The sequence below is a fragment of the Callithrix jacchus genome, chromosome 11, assembly GCF_049354715.1.
Source record: "Callithrix jacchus isolate 240 chromosome 11, calJac240_pri, whole genome shotgun sequence".
NCBI lineage: Eukaryota > Metazoa > Chordata > Mammalia > Primates > Cebidae > Callithrix > Callithrix jacchus.
Genome location: NC_133512.1, coordinates 28,106,884 through 28,119,323, shown reverse-complemented (window position 1 = coordinate 28,119,323; position 12,440 = coordinate 28,106,884). Strand labels below are relative to the sequence as shown.

Here is a 12,440-nt window from a genome sequence, read left to right as displayed (position 1 = left end):
TAGGGATGGGAAGTGTGACCTCAAAGTAGCTGGACTAATTCATTGATGTTATATTCTGGTTATTGGTATAACTGCCTCTGTCATTAAATCATGAACTTTACCTTCAAGTCAATGTGCCCCGCACCTGAGAGTGCCTTCCTTGTCCTTGGTAGAAATCCTAAATTGTCTTAGGAGTTGGGCATCACTGCCTATGTGCTTTGTGATCTTTTCAGATGTGTTAGCCAGCTAGATAAAAATATTTTTGAAGCAAAACTATACACTCTATTCCCTCCTGCTTCCTTGGCTGTTCAAGAAATACTCTGAATGACTGAACCACTCAGAGTATAAATAATTTATGTGTTTTTTATATTTTGTCTTTGTTAATGCACATGCAAAATGTTTGTATTTTATAGGTTCTTACATGTATCAAATTATGGACTATAAGAATGCTACGTTCAGCTCATGGTTCTTGTTTGTGCAATAGAGTCACTGGAAGGACTCAAAAAACAAGCAAATAAGAAAAAAAAAAACCCACTTATATCTGGGCATTTCCCAGACCACTTAAATCAGGCTTACGAATGTGGCCTGTCACTGATGTTACAGTCTCCCCAGTGATTCTAATGTGCAGCCCAGAGTGAGGACCTCCAGAGCTGCTGGTTTAGTCCTTTAAAATTATATTGTGGGATCTTTTAGGATAAATATGGCCAGATCACAGACCCTCCATCCCCTACAGCTGAACATAAAGCACCAGAATAAATAAAAAATTCAAAAAGTAAAGTTAAAAAAATTCACTAGCAATCAGGCAATGGAAGGAGCCCAACTTTGTCCTTGTGCCTTAAACTTCAAAAGATGATAGTCAAACAAAAAGACCAGATTTTTCTGGCAAGAAAGAATAGTCCCTAATCCCCCCCACTACTGGGGAATTCACAAGATGCAGAACTCTCATTGAAATTTCAGGTTTTGGAAATGTAACTGATGTGTAGGGGCAGGATTAGTATCTTTATCTCTTCCTTCTTTTGAGTGGGGATGTTGTAGGGTGGGGTGGGGGTGGGTAGTGGGAGGAAGTTTGCTGGGGAGAGATGGGTAAAACAGAGGATGAATTAGGGACTGGAACTAGCTCATCTCTGAATTAGGAGAAAAACCCACATTCCAAAGGCTGTGTCCCCTGTGCATACAGTAGATATGTCTCTCCATTCAGAATTCACTATGGTTCAAGACTTCATGCAAGTATCAGAAGACAGAGCAGAGTCCAGTCCTCTAGTAAAAGCTTCTATACACAGCTCCTTCCTTCTCCATACAGACATAAAGACAACAGGCTGGGGTCATACTTGGCGGGTACACATTGATGTGGCTGTGCTGGTTATTAAAATATCAAAATACTTCCACACCATGACAGAAAGAATCACTTATCCAAGTGTCTCCTGCTGTTCTGGCCACCCCAGCCCCTCTCACAAGAAGCCCCTATTCTAGATCCCCCACAGACTAGCAACTACAGGAGTAACGTGACCCAGAGCTATGACCAACCTCTGTTCTGTCTACTCAGTGTCTGTGTCATGGTGGTGGTTAGATATTTTCAATGTCATCCATTGGGAAAGGATATAGAACATAAGCCTATAGGGGAAGAGAAATAGATGCCAAATGAGATGAGAAATATGTCAAGGAGAATACACTGACACTGTATGAAAACAAATACATGGTCTGAACAGAGCTGCTCACCTTAAACATGAGCAAATGTAAGTAACGTGGCCTGGCAACTATGTGAATGTGCTACAGCCAGGAAGCGGGCAGGGTGGAGTGGGAAACAGATGAAGCCAATATGGAAAAAACGCTAGCCCAAGAAACCAAAGTTCCCACAGGTGTGTTGTGCTCTCAGCGAACTTAGAAAACATGAACTCAATAAAACAAGCACTCGAGCTGGTGAAACAACAGAATGAGATAAGGCAGATGGCAGAGATAAGAAAACGTCACTAAAATCTAGCAAATGAATTAGAAATAGCAAGAAAGATGGTTGAAAATGGAATTGATAACAGAAGAAAAGGCTTGAGATGATGCAGTGAATGAAGAATTTTAAAAACAGAGATCCGAGTAATTCCTGAAAGGATAATTGTAGGAGTATCAGGTTATTCTGACAAGCATTAACTGGTGAGCACAAATAAAAGGGAACCAAAAAAGTATTTGGAGATAAAATACAGAAAATTTTTCCTGAAATGAAGGAGTGAATCTTTAGATTAAAAGAGTGCACTGGCTGGGCGTGGTGGCTCACGCCTGTGATCCCACCACTTTGGGAGGCTGAGGCAGGCAGCTCATGAGGTCAGGAGATCGAGACCATCTTGGTCAACACAGTGAAACCCCGTCTCTACTAAAATACAAAAATCTAGCTGGGCGTGGTGGCGTGTGCCTGTAGTCCCAGCTACTCCGGAGGCTGAGGCCAGGGAATCACTTGAACTCGGGAGGCAGAGTTTGTAGTGAGCTGAGATCGCGCCACTGCACTCCAGCCTGGCAGCAGAGCAAGACTCCATCTCAAAAAAGTACAGTATGTTGTCATAAATCCAACAGAAAACACTTGACACCAAAACATATCCTGATGAAGATCCTGAACTTAAAGAATGAAGAAAGAATTCCTCACCAAGCAGAAAAAGCAAGTCACCAAGGGGCCTCAAACTTCCTTTCCACAGGATTCCATGACAGGAAATAATGGAGGAGTATTTCCAAAGTTCTGAGTAGGAAAAAAGAATGACTCAACTGTATTATTGCCAAACAAGTTGTCAAATATAATGTCAAGTTCTCTTAAGCAGGTAAGAACTCAGAACACAGTACCCAGGTGCCCTTCTTAAGGCAGCCATTTGATAGGAAAGATGAACCAAATAACTTAATGATGGATGAGCTGGTAGAAAAAAACTAGTGGTGAACCAAGATCAAACTGGAAATTATAGTCACAATATAGATATAGATTATAAATATTACAAATCCTAAGATAGCTAATAAATTGGTAATGGGAGAAGGGAGGCTATAGGAGCCTAATGCCCTCTTATTTTCATAGCAGAGAGTTGATGTAGTCTAAACTTTTCAAAAACACATAATTCCTTAAATTTTTTTGTAATCTTAAATAAACATTTCTAAAAAGAAATAACCTATGCAGCAATTGTTTCAGTTCACTTTAGTTTCTTACCTTAAATACAAGCAAATTAGCTGAATGCTATTTATTTATTTATTTTTATTTTTTATTTTTTGAGACGGAGTTTCACTCTTGTTACCCAGGCTGGAGTGCAATGGCGCGATCTCGGCTCAGTGCAACCTCCGCCTCCTGAGTTCAGGCAATTCTCCTGCCTCAGCCTCCTGAGTAGTTGGGATTACAGGCACGCACCACCATGCCCAGCTAATTTTTTGTATTTTTTTTTTAGTAGAGACGGGGTTTCACCATGTTGACCAGGATGGTCTCGATCTCTTGACCTTGTGATCCACCCACCTTGGCCTCCCAAAGTGCTGGGATTCCAGGCTTGAGCCACCGCACCCGGCCGCTATTTATTTAAAAATAAATGTGGTAAGAAATAAATATGATTCTGTAGCAAAAAATTTATAAAAATTCCTCAGCCAGACATGGTGGCTATTCTAAACACAAGGTAATCCCAATGCTTTGGGAGACTGAGGCAGGAGGATTGCTTGAGCCCAGGAGTTTGAGACCAGCCTGGGCAACAAAGCAAGACCCCTTCTCTACAAAAAAATCCTTAAAAATTAGCCAGGCACAACGGTGCATGCCGTAGTTCCATCTACTCTGGATACTGAGGTGGGAGGATCACTTGAGCCCAGGAGTTCAAGGCGGCAAACCACTGCCCTCCAGAGCCCAGCAATATAGCAAGACTCTATCTCTCTCTCTCTCTCTCTCTCACTCTCTCTCTCTCTATATATATATGTCTCTCCTGTATCTCTTTTTATGTGGGTATTGATTTTGTTTTACTCCTTTTTTTTGTGTGCTTTACTATATTGCTTGACTTTTGTTTGATACCCACGATATCTTGTTATTTTCAAATGGAAGATGGAAGGTGTTATTCTAAAAACAAGGTTAAAAAATCATTGTAGAGTGTGGTGGAACCCTGGCAGGTGCTGCTCCTTATAATGATATTTGCTTCATAACTTCTATTAAAGTACTTTAAAATTTCTAGCTTTATCTCGCCACACTTTTTTTTCACTGATAATTTTTCTCATAAGCTGCTATTCCTTTACCCACATGAAGCTATTGCTCATCTAAATATCCCATTTTATACAACCCATTAAGTGTTGGGACGTTCTTTTGGGGCTAAAGGGAAAGACTGAATGCCAGTATGATACCTAGGGACTTGCCCAGTATATCTGAAACAAATGAAAAATGAGGAAAAAACGCCATTTGGAGTGGTTGACAGTCATCTTACAAGAAGCCAGAAAGACTCTTAGCAACATGGGGATTTTGCACATGAATTGGCTGCAATTCACCAAAGGAGCTGAAAGATTTCTTTCTTTGTGCTTCTGTGAGTTTGGAAATGAAATGTCAATCCTTTCCCTGCCCAAGTTGCTGGGCCATAGAGCTTTAGTTCAGGATTAGTTTATGCTGATCCAACTCAACCAGCCAGAGATGGCAGATGAGAGAATGGAGCAGTAAACTTTATTCTATACACGTTCGTTTTAAGGACCATTCAGCCTTATGTTCGTAGAAACCCATGGAAGCCCTATATTCTCTTGTGGCATGTGTGCAAGCAAATCTGTGGTCACACAAGATTTCTATAAAATCCCAGATCCTCGACTTGATCAGTATGAAAAGATGATCACAGGATTATGGAGCTGGCAGACTCCTTCATTCATAGTGGGAGCCCTAGTAGCTATTGCCAAAGATTGTTACAAGGATCAAGATGGGAATTGTGCAGGGTGTAGTGCAGGGCAAGAGCTACAAAAATGGTGGTGGAAATAATTGTCGTTGTTACTGTTTGAAAGGAAAGTATGTCTCCATCATACCTGGAATTTTCCTGGCAGAGTAACCCTTTTTTTATTTGGTCCACTTGTCCCCACTCTCACAGAAGATTCACTGCTGCCTCTAGTGTCCCCGCTTTGCACTGTGTCACTTTCAAGAAGGATATGCTCATCTAATCATATCTGGATGTGAATGTGGTGCTACCTCTTCCTTGCCTGAGCCCCAGAGCCAGCTGCAGTGCTTCACAGCTGTATCCAGTTGGAGGATTCCAGAAGAATGGCTAACTGAGCATTAGGGTGCACCTGACACTCTCCACAGGACCCCACTCTCCATACTCCAGAGGACATTTATTTTTCTGCCTTAATCTCCTATCCCCTTATTCTGGAACACACTCTTACTCCTTTGAATGAACTACCTTCCCTATTCTGAGCTCTGGTTGGGCTGCCAGTCACAGTCCCCAGGCCTCTGGTCACAGTGTGGGCATAAGATCCGGAATAGGCCCATCATGGGACTTCCCTGGGACTGTATATTTAGAGACTGGGAGAGAGGATCCTTTTCCCCTAGGGTTAAAGCGAGATTGAGAGAAAGAGAGGACAGAGATATGATGTTAAGCCCTGAATCAAATCATGCCTGGGGCCACCTCCATGCTTGCTTTTTTTGGTTATGTAAGTTAGTAAGTCCCACTTTATTTAAAGCTCATTGGAATTAGGATTCTACCACTTGTAACCAAAAGAAGCCTGATAAGTTTTCAAATAAGTCCAAGACATTTGCCTTTCGTCAGGTTACCAAATTTTCTCTCAATGTTTTCCTCCTCTGCATAATATATGGACAAGTTATTTTATAGTGGGATTAACAGAAGAAAACTGAGAAATATGGCTAAACGGGGGCTCACTAGGGTCTAATTTCAGTTATAACTATTTGGTCTGCTGCAGCACCAGGACACTGGCCTGTTAGGTTTTACTTCTTTCCTAAATAACAGTAATAATTATGAATACTTAACATACTGCAAAGCACTGTGTGAAAAACTTTATATAGATTCTCATTTAACCCTGTGAGTAACTGTGAAGTGGACACTATTATTAGCCCCATTTATATGTGAGAAGAAGACTTGGAAACGTTGCTTGTGTTGCTCAAGGTGGGTGAGAAAGCATGTGGGAGGTAGGACAGTGAGCCCAGGCAGGCTGCCCCTAAGCCCACAGCCTTACCACTGTGTGCTATGTCCTATGATGTAAGACAGACCAGAGGCTGGAATCAGACCATGGGTCAAATCCCAACACTCCCACACCCTCACCGTGGGGCTTTGAGCATGTTAGTTAACGTCTCTGGGTTCACTTTCTCCTCTGTAAACTGAGATAATGAGATTGCACAACCCTGCTCATAAGATTCTTGCAAGGATTAAATGAGGCAGGGGATGTCAGTCACCTGGCATGTTGCCTTACTCTCCTGGACAGGCAAAAGCTTGGTGTTTTCATCATGACCCACTTCCGAGTCTCCTAAGCTCAGCTGCCTGTTGCATGCATGGGTACTCAGCTCCAAGCAGCTCCTGCTTCCTTCCCATCTTCCGGGATGTGAGCATGGAAACCATGTTGAACTTGGAATGGTCAGATTGGACTCTGGTCCTGCCGTTGCAGTTTACAATCTGGGTCACCTTGGAAAAATCCTTTAACCCCTTGATCCTTTGTTTCCTTGTCAGTAAGACTGAGATGGTGTTGTTATGAGGATTATCTGAGATGACACATTGCTAGCATAGAGCACTGTGCCTGGCACATGGCTAGTACTAGTTAAGTCCTGATGATGGAATGCTTAGGGGACATATGTACCTGTTTCTGACAGATAGTTAATTCCTTTTCAGCTCACTCTAACTGTACCTAGACACAAAGGAAATTACATTATCAGAAGGGACATCTTTAGACTGTTCATAAATGTCATCACTCATACTTAATGTCTTTTTCTTTTAAGTTCCTTTTAGTTATTTGGTTTCATCTGCTAAATATAAGGGTTTGGTAAGAGAACAAATTTCTACTTCTTTTCTTTTTTTTTTTTTTTTTGAGGCTGAGTCTCACCCTTGTTGTCTAGCCTGGAGTGCTGTGGCACAATCTTGGTTCACTGCAACCTCTGCCTCCCAGGTTAAAGCAATTCTCCTGCCTCGGCCTCCTGAGTAGCTGGGATTACAGGCACCTGCCCCCACACCAAGCTAATTTTTTGTGTTTTTGGTAGATCCAGGTTTCACCATGTTGGCCAGGCTGGTCTCAAACTCCTGACATCAGGTGATCCACCTGCGTCGGCCCAAAGTGCTGGGATTATAGGGGTAAGCTACCATGCCCAGGCTTTTCTTTTTCTTTCTTTTTTACAATTTCTTACAAGTTTTGATTTTTAAAAAGTACTTAAAATATCTCAAATTTCAGAAAATAAGATCTTTAATCACATATCCAAACAGAATTCTCTAATATAGTCCCTCATCAATTTCCTGCATTGTAAGGCAGTTCTTTTAGTAGAAGTGTCCCACACCAAGCAAGAAATAAAACACCACAAACAAATGAATACCTGCAATATGCAAGTCACCAATTAGGTGCCTTGCAGACCCAGAAATGCGTCAGAAACACTCCCTGTTCTCCAGGAATTTGCAGTGTAGTAATGGACATAAGACATATTCTTGAAAAACTGTGCTATAAAACAGAATGTAATACAGGTTCTCTAAGAAGTATAAACAAATGCGTTAGGAACTCACAGCGGGAGATGTCCTTTTAGGTGAAGGCGAGGCACAAAGGCTCCCTTGAGGGGGTGGCAGTGAAGTTCATATATAACGAATGTTGTGTTCCTTGACACTCTTTTGGCTGCAAGTGACCAAAGACCTAAGTAATGCTGTCAACCAGCTCAGCCTCATCGACATTTGTAGAGCACTAAATTCAGGGAGAATACACATTCTTTTCAAGTACATGTGGAATATACACCAAGTTAAACCATATGCTGGACCATAAAACAAATTTATAATCATTGATCTGAAGAAGGATTCTGGGAAGTGGACAGTGGCAGCAGGACAATTCTTCACTCTCTGTGAATTCCCATATGAAATAGAACAACTAGATAACATCACCAGAAATTCATGAAGAGCTTGTGTAACAAAGCTAGGTATTCATTTCCTAAGGAATAGCAAATCACCACAAACCAGGTGGCTTACAACAACAGAAATATATTCTCTCATAGTTCTGGAGGCTGGAAGTCCAAAACTAAGATGTTGGCAAGGAAGGGAGACGGACAGGGAAGGAGGGAGACAGGGAGGGAGGACCTGAGGACAGGAGGAAGGTTGCATTTCTACATACTAACAAAAACAATTAGAAAATGAAATTTGAAAGACAATGCCATTTAAGACAGAATAAAAATCTGTTTTAGTCTGTTGGGGCTGCTGTAACAAAATGCCATAGACTGAGTAGCTTATCAACAATGGGAATTTATTTCTCACAGTTCTACTGGCTGGGAAGACTGAGATTCCGGTTGGGTTCTGGTTAGGGCTCTCTTCCAGGTTGCAGACAGTCACCTTCTCACTGAGTCCTCACATGGAGGAAGGAGACAACAAAGCTCTCAGTGGCCTCTTTTATAAGCACAGCAATCCCATTAATGAGATTCCTGCCTTCATGACCTAATCACCTCCCAAAGTCCCCACCTCCTAATACCATTACCTTACGGATTAAGATTTCAACATATGAGTTTTGGGAGAACACAGAGATTCAGACAATAGCAAAAGTTGTCATCAGGAAAATAAAATATATATAAAATGTTTACACCAAAAACTATAAAAACATTCTGTGACAATTTAGAGAAGACCTAAAGAAAAGAGCTATACTACATTCATGGGTTCAAAGATCTGATATTGATAAGATGTCAGTTCTCAAATTGATCTCAAGGTTCAGTGCAATCCCAATCTAAATGCCAGCAGGTAGATATGACACTAAAAGCATGAACAACAAAAGAAAATAAATAAATAAATTGGACTTTATCAAATTAGAAAACTTTTGTGCATCAAAGGACATTGACAAAAAAATGAAAAGATAACCTACAGAATGAGAGATTTGCAAATCATATATTTGATAAGGGTCTGGTATCTAGAATCTACAAAGAATTCTTATAACTCAACAACAGAAAGACAGCCCAATTTAAAAACAAAGGACTTGAATAGACAAGTAAAGACATACAAATGTCCAATAAGCACATGAAAAGATACTCAACATAGTAGCGAAATACAAATTAAAACAACAAGGAGATACCACTTTGCACCTACTAGGATGGCTATAATAATAATTTTTAAAACATAGAAAATGAATATTGGTGAGGATGTGGAGAAATTGTCTTGTACGTTGCTGGTAGGAATGTAAAATGGTGCAGCTGCTATGGAAGCAGTTTAAAGTTCCTCAAAAAGGTAAACATAGAATTACGCTATGATCCTGCAATTTCACTCCTAGGTATAGACTTGAGGAAATTAAAAGCAGAGACTTGAGGAGATACTTGTATGCCAGTAGTCACTGCAGCATTGTTCACAGTAGCCAGAAAGTGGAAACAATCCAAGTGCCTATTAGCAGATAAATGAGTAAACAAAATGTGGTATATACAAACAATGGGATATTATTTGGCCATAGAAAAGGCATCAGGTTTTGAAACATGCTAATATGGATGAATCTTGGAAATACTATGTCAATTGAAAGAAGCCAGACACAAAAGGACAAATACTGTATGACTCCACTTATATGAACTATCTAGAATGGGGAAATTCCTAGAGATAGGAAGTAAATTAGAGACTACTAGGGGGCAGCCAGATGTGGTGGCTCACACTTTTAAACCCAGCCCTTTGGGAGACATAGGTGCGAGGATTGCTTAAGGCAAAGGCCTGGAGTTCCAGACCAGTTTACGCAAACACAGGGCAAATGCAAAACAAAAGCACTTCCCTACAAAAAATTTTTGAGTTAGCTGGACGTGATGGCTCATGCCTGTAGCCCTAGCTACTCAGGAGGCTGATGCAGGAGGATTGCTTGAGCCCAGGAGTTGGAGGCTACAGTGAGCTTTGATTGGGCCTCTGCACTTAAGCCTGGGTGATAAAGCAAGAGTTTGGCTTTAAAAAAATAGAAAAAAAGAGAGAGAGAGAGATTGCCAGGTGCTGGAGGGGGCAAGAATGGGGAATTACTGTGTAATATTTACAGAATTTCTGTTTTGAGTGATAGAAATGTTCCAGAATGAAAATGTTCCAGATATTGTACACAACAAATGGTGTACAACATTGTGAATATTTTGTTACTTATGTTTTTACCATAATTAAAAAAATAAACAATGTAATATGCCAAAAGTTATTGCTTGAATTGTATACTTGAATTGTACACTTTAAATGTATGAGTTGTGTGGTATGTGAATTATATCTCAATAAAGTTGTTCTAAAAAATATCAGCAATATTTTCGTAGAAAATGGTTGAGCTAATACTAAAATTTATGTGGAAATGCAAAGGACCTAGAATAACCAGAATAATCTTGAAAATTAGCAAAGTTGGGAGACATACATTAGTGAATCACAAGACTTTCTATAAAGCTGTAGTAATGAAGTTGGTATGTATTGGTGTAAAGGTCCATGTAACAAGAAAGAGTTCAGAAATCAGGCCCCACTTATATAGTCAGCTGATTTTTTTATCAAGATGCCAAAGCAACTTAATGGTGAAAAGAAGATTATTTCAACAAATGGTGCTAGAACAACAGCTTATCTCTATGGAAAAGGTAAACCTCAACCCCTCTCACATCACACACATGAAATAGTTTGAGATAAATCATATAACTGAATGTAAAAGTGAAAATTCTGGGTAAAGCTCCTAGAAGGAAACATAGGGCAGTATTTTTTAGGATACAAAAAGCACTAACTATAAAGAAAAAAATGACAAATGGGACTTAATCAAAACTAAAAACTTTCACTCACAAAAAATATAATCCATAGATGAGAGAGAGTATTCACAATACCTGCACATATGGCTGAGAAAAGCTTTGTATTCAGAATATATAAAGGACTCCTACAACTAAATAATAAAAAGACCAAAAAAATTATTAAAAAATGCACAATGACTGGAACATCTGTTTTATAAAAGACTACATACAAATGCCAATAAAATTTGAAAAAGGGCTCAATATCATTAGTCACCAAAGAAATGCAAATTAAAACTAAACTAAGATACCACTGTACATCCACTAGTTTGGTGAACATTGAAAGAACAAAAACAACAAATGTTGGCAACTGGAATTCCCATAAGTTGCTAGTTGGAGTCTTAAATGATATAACCACTTTGAAAATTGATCTGGTAATTTCTTTTAAAGTTAAACTCTATAACCTAGCAATAACGCTGCTAGGTAATTTTGCAAGATAGGGACTTTTTCCACAATAGCCCCAAATGACCCATCTTCTCCTAGAAGATACATTCTGCCTATCTGTTGACAGGCATACTGTGGTTTGTCACTTCACTTTGCTAAGTGAACAGATAAACAAATTTTGGTGTATGTAATCAATGGAATACCACTCAGCAATCACAAGGAGCAAACTACTGATATACAATACGCAGCAGCATAGATGAACCCCAGAAACATGGTGAGAAAAAGAAGCCAGATAAACAAAATCGTGCATAGTGTCTTATTCCATTTATATGAAATTCCAAAACAGGCAAAAACTACTTATGGGGTAAGAAATCATAACATTGGTCACCTGGGTAATGAGGATGGGTGTTGAGCGATAAGGGCCCCAACTTTTTTTTTTTTTTTTGAGGCAGAGTCTCATTCTGTTGCCCAGGCTGGAGTGCAGTGGCACAATCTTGGCTCACTGCAACCTCTGCCTCTGGGGTTTAAGCAAAACTTGGATTTTTTCTGAGTCAAGTATTACATTAAATCCATGCAAATGAAGTGATGTGTAGGTATTGTATTAGGCATTATAAGTAATTTATAAATGATTTTAAATGTGCAGGAATATGTGAGTAGGTTACATGCAAATACTTGTCCATTTTATATAAGGCACTTCTGAGCATCTTCAGCTGTTGATATCCACCAGAGTCCTAGAACTAATCCCCCACAGATACTGGGTTTTAACTATATAGTGTTTTTCTTTAAAATTATGTTTGCTATTCTTGTTCCTTTAATCTTCTGTATGAATTTAAGGATCATCTTTTCCATTATTAGAAATACCTTAATAGAATATTTATTGAAATTATACTGAATTTATAGACTGACTTTGGGAGAAATTGCTGTCACAAAATTGCATCTTCCTATCAATGAATATAGTTTATCTTTCTGCCTACTCCTAAGCTCTTCAATAAAGTTATACAATTTTATTATAAAATACAAGGTACCTAGGAATACGTTTACAGTTTTATTGTAAAACTTTGTTTTACAGTATTATTTCCACTTACTACTTTATTATGTAAAAATAAAGTTTTACAATAAAGTTGTAAACTTATTCCTAGGTACCTGTATTTTATTGCTGTCATTGAAGAATGTATCTCTTAGAAGTTTA

The 12,440-nt window shown here is 39.3% G+C and overlaps 1 protein-coding gene across 3 annotated transcripts in view; it reads left to right on the top strand.

Annotated features, from left to right (window-relative positions):
- PLEKHA8 (pleckstrin homology domain containing A8) overlaps window positions 1-12,440 on the top strand; it is a 97,203-nt gene that overhangs the window by 61,591 nt on the left and 23,172 nt on the right. The window contains exon 13 of one of the 3 annotated variants that reach the window (XM_009002204.5): window positions 5,025-10,854. The exons of the other annotated variants lie outside the window; for them this stretch is intronic. Coding sequence (XP_009000452.1) covers window positions 5,025-5,110 — 86 coding nt within the window. The 3' untranslated portion in view covers window positions 5,111-10,854. Of the gene's footprint in view, window positions 1-5,024; window positions 10,855-12,440 lie in introns of those variants that run through there. 3 annotated transcript variants of the gene reach the window in all.